Below are 19,927 nucleotides of genomic sequence, written 5' to 3' on the forward strand. Positions count from 1 at the left end.
GCTCTCTCTCTCAAATAAATAGGTAAATAAATAAAATCTTTTTAAAAATATCAAAGATATTTTATAGTGTGCACCAAGTTGTTTTTAAAAGCCTACTAAAAGTTACTGTTACAAAAGAATAATTTCTCCTTAAATGTTAAAATGTTCAATATACAGGTATTAGGACAAAAGTCACACTTGACAAAAATATTACATTTTCTGGTGATGGTTTATCATCTTGGATCTGGAATAACAAGTGACAAACACTAATATAAAATTTAAAAAAAAACTAGAAAACAATCCAGGGACACTCACTTATAATTTATATTTGAAAAAGTTAAAAGACTTTCCTTTTCCAATGTACTGACAAGTCAAAGGATGTGTAGCAATTCAGTAACATCAGTAAGGAAGGGGAATGACAATCATATTCTATACATGGAAAAGACAGGAAAATTAGGACCAATGACAATCATGAGGAAAACTAAGACAAGTTCACTCATTCACTAAGAACCAGAACTGTAAACATATATATTCTCAGAATGTGAGTCTTTGAAATGGGAAAAGCCTATAAATCGTTTGAAGATATGAAATAATCTACTTTTAATAAGCATCAATTTTAAAGGTCTTAAATAGCATAGGAATAACAATAAGCCACAGAATAAGAGCATCTATAAAAGAAAACATATCACAATCCACAATTTAAACTTTCCACGCTGAAAACCCGAAACAGACAAAAATGAAAGATGTCTTAAAAATTTTTTTAACTCCTTCCTCATATTCTAACTCAAGGTTTCAAATTTCAGATGCTTCACACTCACTCTAGATGCTACACACTGATTTTTGTTATTGACTTACACGTTTTTACTGAGGTATAAAACAGAGCAAAATGGAGACCATCAAAAACCTCTCTAGAAAAATCCTGCCAGACCAAAATTTTAACATAACAATAAATTTAGAACCTCCCTGACTCCCTTCCCCAATTACAGAACCCTTAGAAATTATTAAAGAATAAAAGAAAACTGAGTTGTAGGTCAGATAACAGTATTGTATCATTTAATTTCCTGATTTTCATCACTGTACTGTGGTCACTTAAAAGGATGTTTTTGTTGTCAAGTAACATGCTAAACCATTTAAGGAACAACATGTCTGCAACCTACTCATTTTTTGAACCATTCAAAATAATAAATGTATATATTTACAGAGAGAAAGAATAAAGCAAACATGGTAAAATGTTGACAACTGGGGGATCTGAGTGAAAATTACCTGGAATTCTTTGTACTATTCTTGCAATTATACTTTTCTTTAAGTATGAAATTATGTCAAAATAAAAAGTTAAAAAGAAAAGGAATCTTAACACTTTTGAAGCCTGAGAACAAAATAACTGCATCAAGTCTCTTTAGTTCCATGGTCTTTACTTTTAGAAGTATTAATAAAGTATATCTCCTAAGTATATGTCACTTAGTATAAAATTAATACTGAATTCTATCTGCAATCCAAGGCAAAGGTGTCACATTTAAGTCATTTTCTTTTGCCTCAGGTGGAAAAAAAGAAAGGTATAGTGAAGTAAACAAGTTAAAAGACAAATAACCACTAGTTTCTTAGCTCCAAGTTTTAGAATTCTTTCCATTTAAGAGTCAAATCATGGTTGAGTCTTTACAAAGTTAAAAAGCTGATATTCTCACCATTTTTTTCTTTCCATTAAAAAAAAAAGCATTTAGGTTGTGTTACATCTGCTGAATCTATATGGTAAAATCAGCAAATAATTTTCTTCCCTCTAAGAAGCTAGAAAAAAATCTGTAGAAATGTAGCATTATGATCCAGTGGGTATAACTCATTCACATTTTGGAATAAAGGAAATAAAGAAATCAAGACTACAGTTTATGAATTATTCTATCTTGTACAAAGCTCTATCTAATAAAATATCAGAATAAAACTCAACAAAGAAGCTATTAAGAATAAGAAAATTCATCAATTATCCTTTTCATGTAAAATTATATCTTTGTATCAATATGATGATCTACCTAGATTAAGACAGAAGTTATGATCCATCAGCTAAAAAATGTTTTTTATTTCCTTAAGTTTTATCTTCATATCAGGGATTCAGAGCTAACATCTTCATACTGAACTCAATATATTCAAGAGCAAAAAGGTATTATTTAAATTCACAATTAAGTGTAAAAAGAAACACATTACCTCCTAGTTCATTCCTGAGACATTATACTGGAAACCTCATCTTTATATCTATATACACAGGTAACCTTAAGACACTGACATCTATAAAAACATTAAAAATGAGAAATAATCTAAAGGTCTAACTAATGGAGGCTAGGTTAAATCTACCAACTGCAAAACTATGTAACCATTAAAATTGTATCTTTTTTCAGATGACTGTGAAACACTTAAGACAAAATGAATTAAAAATAATATAATGATATTTTTGTTAAAAAATTAAAAACGAGGTTTATATAAAAGACAACACTTAGAAAAAAACGTAAAGATATGTGTCAAATATTAATCTCTAAGTATTAAGATTGTGGGTGTTTTTAACATTTTTCTTTTTGTTTCTATATATATACTTCTTATACGGTCTGAGTAACAAGCATGTATTATTTTTATGGTTATATAAACAAAGTTAGTTCCTTTTTAAAAAAAAATAAACAGGGCGCCTGGGTAGCTCAGTTGATTAAGCGACTGCCTCCGGCTCAGGTCATGATCCTGGAGTCCCAGGATCAAGTCCCACATCGGGCTCCCTGCTCAGTGCGGAGTCTGCTTCTCCCTCTGACCCTCCCCCTTCTCACGCTCTCTCTCTCTCTCTCTCATTCTCCCTCAAATAAATAAATAAAATCTTAAAAAAAAGACATAAAACCAAAATTAAAAGGACCTGGCTAAATAATACAGTACATATCTAGATAATAAAACAGTACTGAAACATGAGAGCCTCTGCAGGTCCCAGCTAATTTATATTACAGCAATCCCCTTTTGCCCACTTCACATAGTTCTCCAATCTTATATTTAACAACAGGTAGTTTGGTTAAAACTGAAAACATGTTACACAGAGGAATATTTACTGACATGAAATGATGTCTTCTATAAAGTGTCAATTAAATAGGCAAATAACAAACCTGTTCATACTATGGTCCTATTTTTAAAAGTTTAGTAAATTAAAATTTTATGGGGATTTTGAATTTTAGTTTCAGTTCATTTGTTTCTAATATTTCTTAAAGATGCAGGTATAACATTTTTTAGAAACATTTAAAGCCTACAAGTAAAAATGACCTTCAATTGACTTATATCTTATTTTTTAAACCTCAAAAAGGTATAGATCTAATCATATCGAGGGGAAAATAGGATATTTATATTTTAAATTAAAGCAACATTATCTAACATTTTCTAAAGAAACCTTTAGCAGATGAGTCAGTTCATGAACAGCATACATAAAGTACGTAATCTATTTTGAGATTTTATTTATTTATTTGACAGACAGAGACATAGCAAGAGAGGGAACACAAGCAGGCAGAGTGGGAGAGGGAGGAGCAGGCTTCCCGCAGCAGGGAGCCCGATACGGGGCTTGATTCCAGAACCCTGGGATCATGACCTGAGCCGAAGGCAGACGCTTAACGACTGAGCCACCCAGGTGCCTCAGTAATCTAATATTAAAATAAACTACATTTCATTAAAAAGACCTAAACCCCAAAATTCTAATGTCGTCATGTCTATATTCAAATAGTCAATCATGCAAAAGTACTTTTATACTAAACATGCATGGATTATATAGGTAAATGATGTTAGAGCCGAACACAGCCCCTGCCCAGCACTAAATGTTTTAAATACAATAAGCAATTCACTGTATAGTCTGAAACTTCTTAGAGTACAATTTCTTTTCATTCACATGCACAACAAATTAGCATAATTTTATAAAAGAAAACTGTAACAAATCCCCAAAACTTGCCTTATTAGCTTCCACAATAAATTAAACCATTTAAAAAGTTTTACTAAAAAAAAACTTAACACCCATTTCCATTACACCTGCCATTTTATAAACTAATCTGTCACCAAAGGAATATGAAAAGAATGCCTATATGGTTTTAGCCTTTGCCATCACTTTGTCCTTGACATAGTCAAAAAAGTGAGACTAGCAAGAATCAACGGCCAGTTCAAAATAAGCTTCAAGTTTCATTTAATACTCAAAGGTCTGAAGATGCTTTTCATGTGGCTGTTTATTTAAAGTTTGATTCACAAAATGGAAATGAATTCTATCTTTGAGAAGTGCTATAGCTAAATTCATACTTTTATAGTACATTGGTCAGATACAACATAGTGAAAAGTACTATGAAAAGAAGTTACTCAACTAGAGACCAAACAAACCTTACTGCCATCACTACCCTTTCTACTATCCTTCCACCAGAGTAGTCAAGAAACTACCACCCAGGAGAGATTTTTCTGCTGCCCTCCCGGTTTACTGTTGGATTAAGGCCAGAAAGCAGCAATGATGAAAAGGGCTTTTATATTTACTGTTTTTAAGGATTCCCAAACTAAGAAATGTAACCTGGAGAGGAGCTGGTTATAGGTATAACACCCTATTTATCAAAAATAAGGAAATTTATACTTTCTCCCTTTTGAACAAATTTCTGTTACTTTTAATTCCAAGGCCAATAGTCCTTACAATTTGGTAAACTTTTTAAAGCTAAAAAAAACCTTCCTTGAAATCTTTCCTTTATCCTTATTAACATTATTTAAAATGATTTTTCACTTGATTAATAACACATCTTAAGTTATATTCAAATAAATTTCAATTATACAACGAAGTTTAAAGTTAGTTGCCCGCTTATGAAACCAAAAAAAGGTACACACAAAAAAAAACAAGAGTTGAAGAATTTTTTTCTCAAAGATTGGTATACAAAAATTATAATAGAATCTGCACTTACTCTTCAACCCTTTCTTCCCCTTTCGTTCCTTCTTGTACTGTTCCTTCAGTTTACTTATTAGTCCCTGGTCTACATCCCAAACCTCAGTAGGTGGGGAGAGGTCATCTTTATCTACATGCAGCATATTATTAAAAGAAAAAAAATCAGCAGTTGGCAATGCAAGCTGTTGGCAGTAAACTGTTATAGCTTTATATAATCATAATAAAAATATACTAACAGCATATACCCAAAATACTTTAAAGGTGCAGTTTCAGTTTTGGTATTCACAACTCAAACTCTAAATGCCCATCTCATAAGTTTCTAAACAGTTAATACTAACAGTTAAATGGTGCTTCATTTCTATGAATCACAAATTTGAAGGTTATTATTCTTTCAATGACTAATATTCAATGGACTGACATTAGAAAATTAATGTTATACAAAATAGATCACTGCATCTTTATAAAAATGTTCATAAAATTATTCAGCCAGCATCATAAAAGCAAATGAATGAATTACATGCGAACTACTCATAAGAGTGCAAGCTGGAAAGGTCAGTGCCATTTTATTGATGAAAATATTCATGCACCTTCTGTCACACTGATTCTGCATGCACGGGATAACTATACTAATGGAGAGGCATTCTAGTCCAATGTAATACATACATATAGTTCCAAAATACATTGTCTCCAATAATACAATACAAAGCATTCAGAGAATCCCACCTCGGCCCCCACCCCACCCAAACAGTTCAACATCTCATTACCTTCTTCCATTGGTCTACAACTAAGATTAGCAAAAAAAAACAAAAAACAAAACTCAAATTCCACTGAAGAATTTTTTGAGTTGATTTTTTTTAGGGTATGATAAAAGCAGTGACAAGCATGGAGAAGTGAAAACATACAGTGCTGTACATCTGCTAAAGATGAAACTTCAGCTATTTTAGCTGAATAACAAATCTGTATTTATTGTAAGTAAATACTTGTGCCTGGAAAAATTTTACTCTGTAGTAAACTAGAAGAAAAACAGCATTAAAAAGAAGCAGAATAAAAATAAGTCTATTAGAATTACTTTAAGTATTAAGGGTTTTCCCTTCATTTGTTTAGTTTTAAAACAGCCATGTTATTAGAAAGTTTAACATTCTGTTACAGAGTAACAACTATGAGTTTATGTAACCATGTTACTAAATAAAAATTATACCAAAACACATAGGCTAAGTCCATCCACAGGACTGACAGAATAGTGAGATTTTAGGGAAAACATACTTGCTAAATTTCTGATAACTCATTATATTCCAGACCACAAGTCTTGTAAAACTGCCTAGGCCTCACTGACTTAATCCATGCAGTGGACATAAAAAAGCAGTTTTTCCCCCTTACAGATTGCTGTATGTAGTAAATATAAGAAATTCTCATATTTGAATGGCACGTAGAAATTCAATTACTTACTGACCCTTGAGCCTTTCCTACTATAATTGTTATCACTTTCTCCCCTATGGATATACCTATGATCTTAGGCAGTCATTATGTAAAAAGCTAAATTCAAAGCTTTAAAGTAATTTGCCAACTTGAATTACTTAAAACTAGGCTGCTAAAGATTGAAACTTACACATGAGATTATCTGTCAAATCTGCAAATTGTAGTAGTTTGTAATATTGCAGTAATACTGATTTAAGAGAAAATTCACTTTTTGTGCACTCTAATCATGAAGTTTACTGAAAACTGCTGTATCAGAAATTATTCTGTGAACTCACTGGCTACTTCCCCCAAAAAAGTAATCTAAAGAAGGAATCATTTGCATTCATCTTAATAAAACTAGCAATTATTTTTAAAAGTGACCACTTAAAGTAAGCCAAATTGACACATTTTTAAATTTACACAAAGAAAAAAAAAAAAGCTTAAGTGGTATAAACTTTACACAGGTAATTCCATAGGACAGAAAATTTTAGTAAGATAGCCCAACAGTTAAAAGACCTCGTAGAAAAAATAAAGCTGTGAGTAACTCTAATTCAAGTAGCAAAGGGTACTGGAGTGAAAAAGCAAAAGGGAACAAAAAGGATAAGTCTTAAGGGGAAAAAAAACAAATATTAATTGCAAGATAACCTAAAGTCTAGAAAACAAAGGTTAACTCAAAGCAGTGCAAAGAACAGGTTGGTGAATGCATATGTGCACAAAAAACATCCTGAAACTTGCCTGTAATAACAGCTGATTTGATATTGCTTATAAGAAATAGTTAAGAGCAAAAGGGAAGAGGCAGCATAATCTTCTACATATTAATTCAGTTTTTTAAAAATCTAGGGGGAAAAAAATACCAAGAAATGAGGTTGAATCAGTTAGGGGAACCTTTTTGTTTAAAAGAAAACACAAATATGCACACACAAAAAATATCCCTTAAAAACTCAAAACCATGAAAACATAAAGTTCTACTATGGTAATTCTAACTATCAGAGCAGAGGAATTATATAAATCTACTTAATGTAGCATAAAAATGTAACTAACTTCACTTTATGCAAATATTCAGTACTTTATCCAATCCATTATATTTAAATACAAACATTCAGGTACTAATTACATTTGGTAGTCCTATAAATTTCGACAAATCACAGTTTCAAAGTAGAGGAGAAAATAACCAAACATGCTTAAAATGCCAAGTCTCCATGAGAGAAATAGCAAAATTAGAAATGCCTACTACTATTTTTGATTATAAGAACTAAAAACTACCAAAATTAGACTACCTAATGTAGATGAGAAAAGAAAAATAGGATTTAAAAGCTTCCTAAAAAGCAGTGATGTTTGATAGGATAAAAGTATTCAAAATTAGACTGAGATTTTTACTCTTATTTTATTACAAAATAAAAAACAACAGATTACCCACTTTGGGTGAGTACTGGGATATGATATGTTTCATTAGGATACTTTACTTATTAAAAACAAAAAAAAAGAACAAAAAAAAGTCTTTTACTCAATAATTTAAATCTCAAAAACTGCCACCTTCCCATTTATAAGTAAATTCAAATTTAAGCAAACGAGTTAAATAAAGGTATGTTTGTATATCCCTCTTCTTTGTTTTGGAAAAACTGAATATAGCACCTGTTGAGCAGAAATGAAAAATTCAGAAATCCTTTGACAGTTCTCACTTGTTAAGAAAAGAAACTACTTGAACAATTTTGTTCTTTTCTTTCTAAAGAACTTAAAATGCTTTAAAGATGGTTCAGTCTCATCTAGAAGGAAAAGACTTTCAGTTACTTCCATTTACACAAAGATTCAGGTCACTCTCAAACAGTAATAGTAAAAGTGAATAACGTTTTACAGTTACCATTCACTATTTAGGTCTGCTTTTGAAACTGCTCTAGAGCCAGAAGTCTTTGGATAGAAGTCCCAATCGACTGTACACCATATGGTATTTCATTATTACAGAAATAATGCCATTTTATACAAATTAAATTCCTGAAATTTTTGTATATTCTTTTGACTAACAGTTAAACTTCCAGCAATTCTAGGCAAAGAAAGCAGGGATGGTTATACGGCAAGATTTAGCTACAAAGATATTTGAAAATTGTTGATTATTTTCCTTAATGAAAATAATCTAAATATTCATCAGTAAAGCCCCAATTAAATAATGGAACATACTGACAGAATATTATGAAGCTATTAAAAATGCTGTTGCAGAAGAACAATGTATTAGGTGAAAAGTGTGGATTATAAATTGGCACTAAGCAAAAATCTTTCATTAAATAAAGACAGATATATATATATATATATATATGTTAACCATGATTCTCTTTTCATAGTGGCATTATAGGTTATTTTTAATTTCTTCTTCACAGGTATGTGTGGGTTTCTAAAGCTCCTAAAATACACAAGTTATAAAATAATTATATATTTATATAATTATAAAATAACCTGGAAAAAACCCCTAGTAAGACTGAATGTGTAGCACAAAGAAGCTAAAGAAAACTTTGATACTTTTATCGTGCCCCCTGAGCAATGCTAATTCTTAAGAAAAGTAAACTAGAATATAGCCATTTTCAAATAAGTACAAAAATGTATATTCAAAGTCTAGAAAGTAATTCTGAAGTTTTTTCATATTTTCAACTAATATGCCTCTTCTCTTTCCAATTAGAAGAAGAGATAAGTAAAGGTCTGAAACAATGCTTGAGAATTATAATCAATAAGAAAGTTGGTACCAAAATTCAGAATTTTAAGTACTTGAATTGTTATCAGGATAGTAAATAATTGTATTACCTATTAGGTTTTGTTTCTCCTATTAGCAAATTCAGGTTCAATACACAAATGAGGCATTTTTAAATTACATGTGTTCCCCATCACCAAAGTAGTTTTTAAGGAGCTTGTGATAATTCCTCCTGCTAGTAACTAAGCAACTTTGGTGTTCATTTGAAATGTGCATTAAGGTACTTAGTAACCTTCTCCCATGAAGCTCTGTAAACACTGTAAACCTGCCAGATAACATGCTGGTGTTAAAAGCTGATTGAATGCACAGGAGAGTGGACCTCAGCTACTATCTTAATATAATTTTTATACTTCTATTTTCTAATGGGGTTTTTAACCCTGTATAAATACAACTGTTTTCTTTTAGTTATGGCTGGATTATTATTAGCATTACATACCATTTCCAAAAGCTAGGCCCTTACATATGCACACTAAATATTATATGTAGTAAAGTTTAATACCTTCACTAAACCTTGTTCAATATGAAGCTATAATTCAGGATTAGTAGCTTTATTACTTTCTAGCAATAAGTCAGGTAACATCATATGGACATAACAAAAGAGTTAAATATTTAAACCTAGATTCATTACCAAATTAAATAATGAGAATGTTTAAAACTATATACATGTTTTTTCATTTGCTAAAAGGAAAGAAATTGGATTTCTTTCAACTTTAATTCAAGATAAGTTTCAAAAATCAAAATCCACCAAAAGTCATATATTAAACAATAGTTTTGTCACCAAATCTAAACAAATTGGTGCAAAATACCCTTGCTCTTGTTCAACTGCCATCATACATTCAAATACTCACATTCCACATATAATATTCAATAGCAATACATCTTTAAAAGCTATTCTCCCACCCCATATTTCTTTATCACCTTACCCCATTCTGTGCCATCCCCTGAACTCCGTGCTTCTCCAGCTCCTTCACCATCTTCAGCAGTCACTAAAAAATCAAATTCTTTCAGTGCTTCCTCAGTATCAGGATCATCAGTTAGGTCAGCAGCTAAACCTTCATTACCTATCTGTAAATGGGACATAAGCCAAAAATTACTTTTATCCCTAGATTTTAAAGGAGTCCTTTATATGTTTTCACACATTTATCTTTGTATTTGCACTCCAATTTTTAAATTACTTACATATACAAAATTTTAGATTTTCCATCTATTTCACCAATCCCAAATTATACCCTATATAAATGGTTCTTAATAGTACCATGTGAAGATTACTGTAAGATGTGATGCAAGTAATCCGGTTGTAAAAAAGTTAAAATACGGGTGCCTGGGTGGCTCAGTTGGTTAAGCAACTGCCTTCGGCTCGGGTCATGATCCTGGAGTCCCGGGATCGAGTCCCACATCGGGCTCCCTGCTCAGTGGGGAGTCTGCTTCTCCCTCTGACCCTCTTCCCTCTCGTGCTATCTCTCATTCTCTGAAATAAATAAGTAAAATCTTTAAAAAAAAAAAAAAAGTTAAAATACTAATTAAAAAATATTTAAGTTCTTTAATTATAATATTCACAATTACCCCTATTTATAGACCCTTTCACTCACTTACATTCTGATACATTGTGTTGAACTGACTTCACTTACTGAGAAATGCAAATGTAATCCATAATTCACAGGGCTATATGGCATAGCTGGTAAGGATATTAACTGATCTTAAGTCAGTAGCTGTGATAATAATAGTACTTTGGCTCCCACGGAAAAAAGGGGGGGGAATCTCCATTTACTCAAGTTACACACATGAGTATGTTGCATACATGAAATGTGATAGGAACATTAAAAACTGCTTTAATAGCCTAGAAACTTTTCTTGAGGAACAAGAACATCCCAAGGAACCAAAATTTAACCTATCTACTTTTTTTTAGATACATGAAATACTCTATGCTACTGTGATAATTCATAAATGGATCATCTAATCTGTGTATACTCTTAAAGCTAACCCACATCACTGATAAAATTGGTAACTCAGTTTCTTAGGTTATGTGTAAAAGTAAATTTTTATTAATCCTTATCAAAGAACAAGAATATGGACACGTACATTTATATTCCAGTTTACTCCCTCACCCAGAGTGGGAGTATCCCTATTTTAGCTTCACTTTATTTATCACCTGTTTACTGTACATAAAGAGACAGTCTTCAGCAGTGATTCTTAATTGTAGCAGGAGTGGAGAAGGTGGTTTTTTGTTTTTGTTTTTTTAAAGTTTCAAACAGCTGGACTAGTTCTATAAAAACAGACCCCTCCCATCCCCCTTTTTTAAAGATTTTATTTATTTGACAGAGAGAGAGACACAGCGAGAGAGGGAACACAAGCAAGGGGAGTGGGAGAGGGAGAAGCAGGCCTCCCGCCGGGGGGGTAGCCCGATGCTGGGCTTGATCCCAGAATCTTGGAATCATGACCTGAGCCAAAGGCAGATGCCCAACAACCGAGCCACCCAGGTGCCCAAAACAGACCCCTTTTTGCCATTTAGTGAATGATACAGAAAATAATAATTTCTACTATACATGGGTAATAATAAGAACTGACAATATATAAAACTTTCAAGATTAAAAAAAAAATCACTCCCAATGTAACTTAAGACATCTTGAAAATTTCTATTCCAAATACATGTGTATGTTTATTTTAGCTAATAAAAATTAAAAACTGAGTTCCTACTTTGTGTTTATTTATCCGATGTTTATCTTTTCCTTCTGGGATGCCTTCAATCATGTCATTTTCCTCTTCTTCATCACTGTCATCAGCGTTTTCTAAAAAATTGAATGTCTCAAGAACATCACCAGAGGGCCTGTCAAAGGGGAAAAAGATGAATCCAAATATTCCAATGGTTAATTCTAATATTTCTGGTTCCTATTTTAAAACAGTACTTGAAAGTAGTATAGAGATTCAAACGATAAGCTATTTATAAGGTACTGCCTATTTAACCCAAGAAAAGAATGTTTTGAAGATTATGTTTTCTAAAGTAAAAGTGACTGTTAAGGTTCTCCAATGTTTATTGACCAAAATACTTTGAGTAATTACTCTATCAAAATCTTATAGTAACAGACAAATGTGGTATTATTTCTCAAAATAAAGCCATCATAAGCAAGCAAGCTAAACTTAGCATTTCTTATAGCTCTACAACCTCTTATAGAGGTCCAAATGTCTGAAGACTAAAACCTGCCCAGATTTAAAGTTATGGAATAAATCAGATATAGCTATTCCAATCCATTTCACAGATTTTCTTACCTAGAAAACAGGATTCTTAATATACTAAAGAAATACTTTCAAGTCCTTCAGAATCATTCAATAGGTAATAATGATAATCTCTTTTAATCTACCTATGAAGTCATTTTTTAAACTGTCATCTGAGTTCCTTTCTATGAGCAAAAAAGGGTTTTCAAAAAGTTGTTTAAATGTCTAATAACAGGGGTGCCTGGGTGGCTCAGTCCTTAAGTGTCTGCCTTCTGCTCGGATCATGATCCCAGGGTCCTGGGATCGAGCCCCACGTCGGGCTCTCTGCTCAGCGGAAAGCCTGCTTCTCCCTCTCCCACTCCCCCTGCTTGTGTTCCCTCTCTCGCTGTCTCTCTCTCTCTGTCAAAATAAATAAATAAAATCTTTAAAAAAAAAAATAAATGTCTAATAACAAAGCAAAAGAACAGTGGAAATTTCAGCCCAACACAGACTTTCACATTAAAAGTCTCTGCTCTTCTATTAACTAGATGACTGAATTTGGCCAAGTCACTTAAACCTTTTAGCCACAATTTCTTTACCTGTAAACTGTTTGGGTTGAAATAGATTATCTTTTGGTACCAAAAAAATAATCTAAAATTTGAAGCTTTTGCCCCTCCCTGTTTCTAAGGACACAATATAATTCAGACTTTTTTTTTCCTTTAAGGTGGGAAGGGAGGGGGAAAGGGAGAGGGAAAGAGAGAATCTTAAGTAGGCTCCACAGTGTAGAGCCCCCATTGCAGGGCTTGATCTCAAGACCCTGAAATCATAACCTGAGCTGAAATCAACAACAGGGGCACCTGGGTGGCTCTGTCGGTTGAGCATCTGACTCTGGATCAAGTCCCATGTTGGGTTCCCTGCTCTCTGGGGAGCCTGCTTCACCCTCTCCCTCTGCCCCCCTACTTGTGCTTGCTCTCTCCCTTTAGTTCTCTCCTTCTCTCAAATAAATAAAATCTTTTTTTTAAGATTTTATTTATTCATGAGAGACGGGGAGGGGGGGGGCGGGGACAGAGGGAGAAGCAGGCTCCCTGCGGGGCAAGGAGCCCAATGCGGGACTCGATCCCAGTACCTGGGATCATGACCTGAGCCGAAGGCAGATGCTTAACCGACTGAGCCACCCAGGTGCCCTAAATCTTAAAAAAAAAAAAAAAAAAAAAAGGGAAAGAAAAGAAATGTCTGTCTCTAAAGTGAAACTCATGTTTTAAGTTTTTAAAACTGTATTTTTTTTTTTAAGATTTTATTTATTTATTTGTCAGAGAGAGAGAGAGAGAGAGCATGAGCAGGGGAAGCTGAGGCAGGAGCAGGGTCCCCACTGAGCAAGGGCCTGATGTGGGACTCAATCCCAGGGCCCTGGGATCAGGACCCGAGCCCAAGGCAGACGCTTAACTGAGTCACCCAGGAATCCCTTTAAAATTTTATTTCATCACAGCAATACATTTGCATGGCTTTAAAAGACAAATAGAACACAATCCATAAAAGAAAATGAATCAGACTTCCCAAAATTAAAAGCTTTGTTCTTCAAAGGACACTGTTAAGAGAACTTAAAGAAAAGCCTACAGATTGGGAGAGGATATTTGCAAGTCACATATTTGATGAAGACAACCTGTGTCCAGAATATATAAAGAACGCTTAAATAACAGTAACAAATAAAATAAAAAATGGGGACATTATTCAAATAGACACTGTATCAAAAGCTACACAGATGGCATAAACTGATGCTCAACATCATCAGTCTTTAGGAAAATGAAAATTAAAGCCACCACGGACTATGAAGGGTCTGAGACTTTATCCTACTTGCATGCTAATACACTGTTTCTTTTGAGATGCTTCTTTTTAGCATTCAGGATGATGGCCTTTGTATGTTTTTTTATTTATTAATTTTATAGTGTAATTGGGAAGAATCCTTTCAATGGAAACATCCTTGAAAATTAACATTCTGTAAATGTATTCCAGAAAATTTCCTTTTATTCCTAATTTAATTTCTTTTCAAGAGCATTTTACTTGTTCTCTCTGAAACTCCTAGTCAGATGCTGGCCCTACTGAACTGATCTCTGAATTTTCCTATCTTTTCAGTCCCATTTCCTCTTTCCTCTTTTTGGAGGGTGGGGGTGGGGGGGTGATTCTTCAACCTTATCCTCTAAGTTTTATGTGGAAATTATTTCTATCACACCTTTTAATTTCTAATAGCTCTTTTTTGATTTCTGATTGAATCTTTTTTAGAGCTTTTTAAATTCAATTAACATATAATGTATTATTAGTTTCAGAGGTAGAGTTCAGTGATTCATCGGTTTATATAATATCCAGTGCTCATTACATCCCGTGCCCTCCTTAATGTCCATCACCAAATAACATCCTAATTGTTTTGCAGAGGTATTATCTTCTCTCAGTCTTTTCAGAAGAGTAATTATAGTTTTGAAAATCTGCTCCGTTTTCTTTTTTTTTCTTGTTTTTGTTTTGTTTTTGTGCTCCCTGTTTTGAGTTCCTTTTTTCTTTGCTTCCTTTATCTCCAATTTCCATATTAAAGTCTTTCCTAAAATGTTCACCTTTAAGAGTGAGGCACCAAAAAGCTAACTTATGTATTACATGGGTGAGGTTTTGCCAAAGCAGCTGGCTTCACTTCTGCATGATAGGACAGAGGCTCACCATTTCACCAGCAGATCCCAACTGTCAGGACTATTAAGTCTTTTCTATTTAATGTGATAAATTTCAACATTCTGCCTGGAAGGGATATAAGACCCATGCAAACATACCAGAAGCCAAATACTAGAAGAAAACAGGGGATTTCACTGCTCAGCTGGAGATTCAGATAATCCTCCTGTTTCCAGTTAAGTAGATTCTATCCTAGAGTTGCTTTATTTCTTAAGAAATCACAAATCATGGTTCAGTTTCACTGGAAAATATACCACCATAGGTGGAGGGGTGTTCAGCTTGCTACACAGGATAAAAGAAGAGATCTGAGATTCTAACTACCTCTTACATAAACTTTAAACCAATGTTCCAATCATAACCCCCTCTAAATCCAATCCAGATGTATCTGATACCTCTAATTCCTTAGCCTTTGGAGCTTTGCTGGCATTTTATGACTTTAATTGGCTTATTCCTTTTCTTATTATTGCTCCTGAATGTCCTTAGATTTAAGGCATGTGATATTCCTCCATATTCTTTCCAACTTCCATAATTGTTAAGCTAACCCTATCTGATGTACAGTACATCCTCTCATTTTTTCTACATATTCAGTTTTTTTCTTATGTGTTAATGCATCTTAAAAAGTCTTTAACTGTAATTTCAACAGAGGTTCCAGAAGGCACACAACTAGAATGTGACTTTATTAATCCATGATGCTTAAGAAAAAGTCTTTGTCTATGGATTTTTTAACATTCTTTTTTCTTTGCCAACTATTTATTTACTATCCTCTCTCACTGTAAAAAGAAAGTCAACGGAGTAAAAAAATTAAAATGTCCAGATGAGGAGAAAATAAAATAGAAGCCAAGAGCAGGGTTGGTAAGTAAAAGGCTAAAAGTCAGTGGGGGGTGGAGGAGCATGTATGCAGGGCACAAATATGGCAAGATTCCAAACAGAATAAAAAGAGAAAGGGAGCAACTACTGGAGGTTCACAGGTAAATCAAACCAATTATTCAGAAGCAGCAAAGCTTTTCCCAGTTGCAAGATCTAAGAGAACTCTGTCCTCTATCTATTATCACCTCTAAACATCCTTCTGCTAAAAATCTCAACATGTTAGATCATTTCTCTCATTCTTAGGAGTTTTCAAAGGCCCGAATAATAGCTGAACCACACAAACGTGCAGATTCAGAATATGTAACTATACTCATTAAGATGGAAATCAGCCTTGATTAAGAACAACTATTACCTAAACATCTATGGACACATGAATGGATTAAAAAAAATGTGGTATATACATGCAATGGAATATTATTCAGCCATAAAAAAGGAAATTTTGTCATATGCTACAACACTGCTGAACCTAAATGACATCATGCTAAGTGAAATAAGGCGGTCAAAGAAGGACACACACTACATGATTCCACTTCATGAGTATTTAAAGCAGTCACTCACAGAAATAGAAAGTTGAATGGTGGTTGCCAGGGGCTGATAGGAAGAGGAAATAGGAGTTGCTATTCAATAGGTATAGAGTTTCAGTCATGAAAGATGAAAAAGTTCTAGAGGTGTACTCTACAACATTGTTTTTATGGTTAACAATACTGCACTGTATACTTTAAAAATTGTTAAGAGGATAGATCTCATGTTATGTGTTTTTTAAACACAACAGAAAAGAAACCTATTAAGGTCTTAATCTTGCAAAGGCAAGAAGCTTTACAAGAAAATTAAGTCTGGTGTGGAGATTTAATTCAGATTCAGGTGTGCTAAACTGCAGTCCTCTAAATATTATAAATTCTACGAACTACTTAGCCTAACTAACAAGCTTAAAAAGCAAAAATACTTTTGCTTTTTCTCTTATACCACAAAAATATTCTGTGCTTCCTGAAATACAGACTAAAGAAAATAAGAGCTCTATCTGATATAAAATGTTATTGAAGAGACCTTCCTTCTCAGAAATAAAAACCCTAAAGCAAAGGCTTATGTTAACTTGAAATTTTTAGTACATGTTTTAAACAAAAGCATAATATCATGAAATACAGCTAAGGTATGAAATAATGCTAGTTTTTAAACTACACTATTATTCATTTCTTAAGCTCTAAAGGAACTCAATGTTAGTTTCTTTCCACTCTCTTCTTCTTTTCTATGTCTTTCCAGAAAACTTATGTTTTCAAGGTGACATTTAGTTGGAGGGGAAAAAAAGGTTAAAAAAAAAAGTTCTACCTACTTATTAACACCTTGATTTATCAAGTCTGTATTAACCAAAGGTACATCTGATAGAAAACATCAAATTTTGATGAGGACATCAAGAAATTTCTGGTGGGAATGTAAAATAGTTTAGCCACTTTGGAAGAGTTTGGAACTTCCACGACAAGGAAAACACAGAGTTACCATATGACTCAGAAATTCCAGTCCTGGGTATATACCCCAAAAAACTGAAAACATATACACCAATGTTCAAAGTAGTATTAGTCTCTATTTCAAAATGTTGAACCAATCCACAAACCCATCAACTGGACAAGGAATGGATAAACAAAATGTGATATAACCATAGAACAGAATATTATTTGGCAATAAAAAGGAATGAATTACTGACACACGGATGAAGCTTAAAAAATATTATGCTAAGGTAAAGAAGCCACTCACAAAATAACCATTTATATGAAATGTTCAGAATAGGGAATCTATGGAAACATAAAGTAGATTAGTGGTTGCCTAGGGTTGGTGGTGAAAGGAGTGCAGGGGAGAATGGGGAGTGTTGGCTAATAAGTACGGGGTTCCTTTTGGGGATGAATATTTTCAAAACTAAGACTGTGGTGATGGCTGAGAGACTCTGAATATCCTAAAAACAAACTACATATTTTAAACGGCAGAAATGTATAGTTGTGAATTTTATCTCAGTAAAGACATTAAATTTTAAAAAGTATAACTGGTGGCTTTCTGAGCCCAAATATAACACAAAACCTTGTTTCTTTCATACTTGTGTGTAAGTAACCATTGCTATTCTAGTTATAGAGTACCATGATAATTTATTGAAAATACCCTAGCAAAAATTTAAATCAGGAAGTTAAAATAGCTCTGAACTACATGAAATTACTCCCAAATTGAATTTTAATTTTGCACCTATTTCAGAACTATAGCCAATTTCTTGGTATCAAAACATAAGATAGGGAAGGGTATGTGCTATGGTGAGTGCTGTGAATTGTGCAAGACTGTTGAATCACAGATCTGTACCTCTGAAACAAATAATGCAATATATGTTAAGAAAATAAAGAAGAAGATAGCAGGAGGGGAAGAATGAAGGGGGGTAAATCGGAGGGGGAGACGAACCATGAGAGACGATGGACTCTGAAAAACAAACTGAGGGTTCTAGAGGGGAGGGGGGTGGGAGGATGGGTTAGCCTGGTGATGGGTATTAAAGAGGGCATGTTCTGCATGTAGTACAGGGTGTTATGCACAAACAATGAATCATGGAACACTACATCAAAAACTAATGATGTAATGTATGGTGATTAACATAACAATAGAAAAGAATTTTAAAAAATAAAGATCTGTATGTATGAGATCAAGACTTCCAAAAAAAAAAAAAAAATTAAGATATATCAATTTAAAAAGCACCTGAACAGAAAATTTATTTGCCCATGGTACCATGTAGGAGGGGAAAAGTCTTTAAATCTGAACTCCACCTGCTTTAAAAATCGTTAACAGTAGTAACAAGAAATTAAAGAGATTCACAGTACCCATTATATAAGCTATGTTAACCTGTAAGTACAGATCATACCTTTTGATTTCTTGTCCTTTTTGCTTAGGAGATTCACCTCCATTCAGGATCTGTTCTAAGTTCTTTGTTTCTACTGATCCATTTGGCTCTGAATTGGACAGTCCAAGTAATGACCTTACCCGTTGAGACCGTACATCTAATATTGTATCTGTGTAACCTACTTCCTGAAGATATCTATAAGAGAAAATTTAAAATATTAAATCTCATATATTAATACCTGCAAGCTTAACTCAAAATCATATCAAAGAATTTCAGAAAAGCCCATAACCCTATAAAATATAATCTTCCTTTCCCTCAAAACTTTCTTCTCTACGGACTAATTCCAATTCTAAGAGAAGAAGGCCAATTATAAACTGAAATTTAATTAAGAAAGCATACAGTATGGCTAACACTAATTAAGGGCCTAAAAAGCCCAAGAACCATTAAAAAGCTTTAGGAGTTGATGATATATATTACTTAAAAAGTCCACAAAGTGGTAAAGAATGAATAGAACTAAACCTCAGAACTGTGACATGCTAAGTTTAAACCTGGGTTCTTAGCCAGAGGATGATGGACAGGTTAGTTCTCTCTCTAGGATCTAAAATCTGGTACTGAAACTTCCTGTATATCTAATCTAGGATCCAGGATGAGATTTGAAAAGAAAAAAGGGACCAGATTATGACATAATACATAATGGGTCATGAATGGCTTTGTGTGATCAAGAATTTCTTCTTAAAGGATTTCACAGGCTAAGGGTGTTAAAAGGAGTCTCAGACACTACTGGAAAAGAACAAAAGATTTTTACATGAAAGCTAACGACAGGGAGACTGGTTAGGACACTAACACAGCAAGAAATAAAACTGAAGAGAATAAACGTGAGAAAAATAAGCAAGATATAATCTTAGAGACTTGGTGCACAAATCAACATGGCAGCAGAATGAAAGGAGATGCAAGAATTTTAGAAAAATTTCAGGTTTCTAGCTTAGATGGTGGTTTTATTCAATGAAATGAAAAATAAAAGTGTTCGAATCTGGTTTACAGGGTACCTATCAGATAATCATGTCATATGTACGAAAGTGACAACATTTATTAGGCACAATAATAAGAAAGGTCAAAGCTCAGAAGAGACTGGACTCAGTAAACAGATTTGGGAGTCATCAGTGTTTGATGGTATTTAAAGCCATGGATTTAAATGAAGTTACCCTGAGAAAAAGCTCTAGAACAGAAAGCC

General features: G+C 33.3%; 1 protein-coding gene across 5 annotated transcripts in view; it reads right to left on the bottom strand.

Annotated features, from left to right (window-relative positions):
• The window catches only part of STRN3 (striatin 3), a 104,139-nt gene that overhangs the window by 28,248 nt on the left and 55,964 nt on the right, over positions 1-19,927 (bottom strand). For 4 of the 5 annotated variants that reach the window (XM_073895037.1, XM_073895038.1, XM_025870213.2 and 1 more), the window contains exons 5-8: positions 18,718-18,891; positions 11,769-11,898; positions 9,998-10,139; positions 4,905-5,015 (exon numbers count right to left, since the gene is read on the bottom strand). In XM_073895037.1, coding sequence (XP_073751138.1) covers positions 4,905-5,015; positions 9,998-10,139; positions 11,769-11,898; positions 18,718-18,891 — 557 coding nt within the window. The remainder of the gene's footprint in view (positions 1-4,904; positions 5,016-9,997; positions 10,140-11,768; positions 11,899-18,717; positions 18,892-19,927) is intronic. The other variant, XM_025870214.2, reaches the window with a different exon arrangement.

The sequence above is a fragment of the Callorhinus ursinus genome, unplaced genomic scaffold (genome assembly GCF_003265705.2).
Source record: "Callorhinus ursinus isolate GAN/ISIS: 27379988/994484 unplaced genomic scaffold, GSC_fseal_2.0 scaffold8, whole genome shotgun sequence".
Lineage (NCBI taxonomy): Eukaryota > Metazoa > Chordata > Mammalia > Carnivora > Otariidae > Callorhinus > Callorhinus ursinus.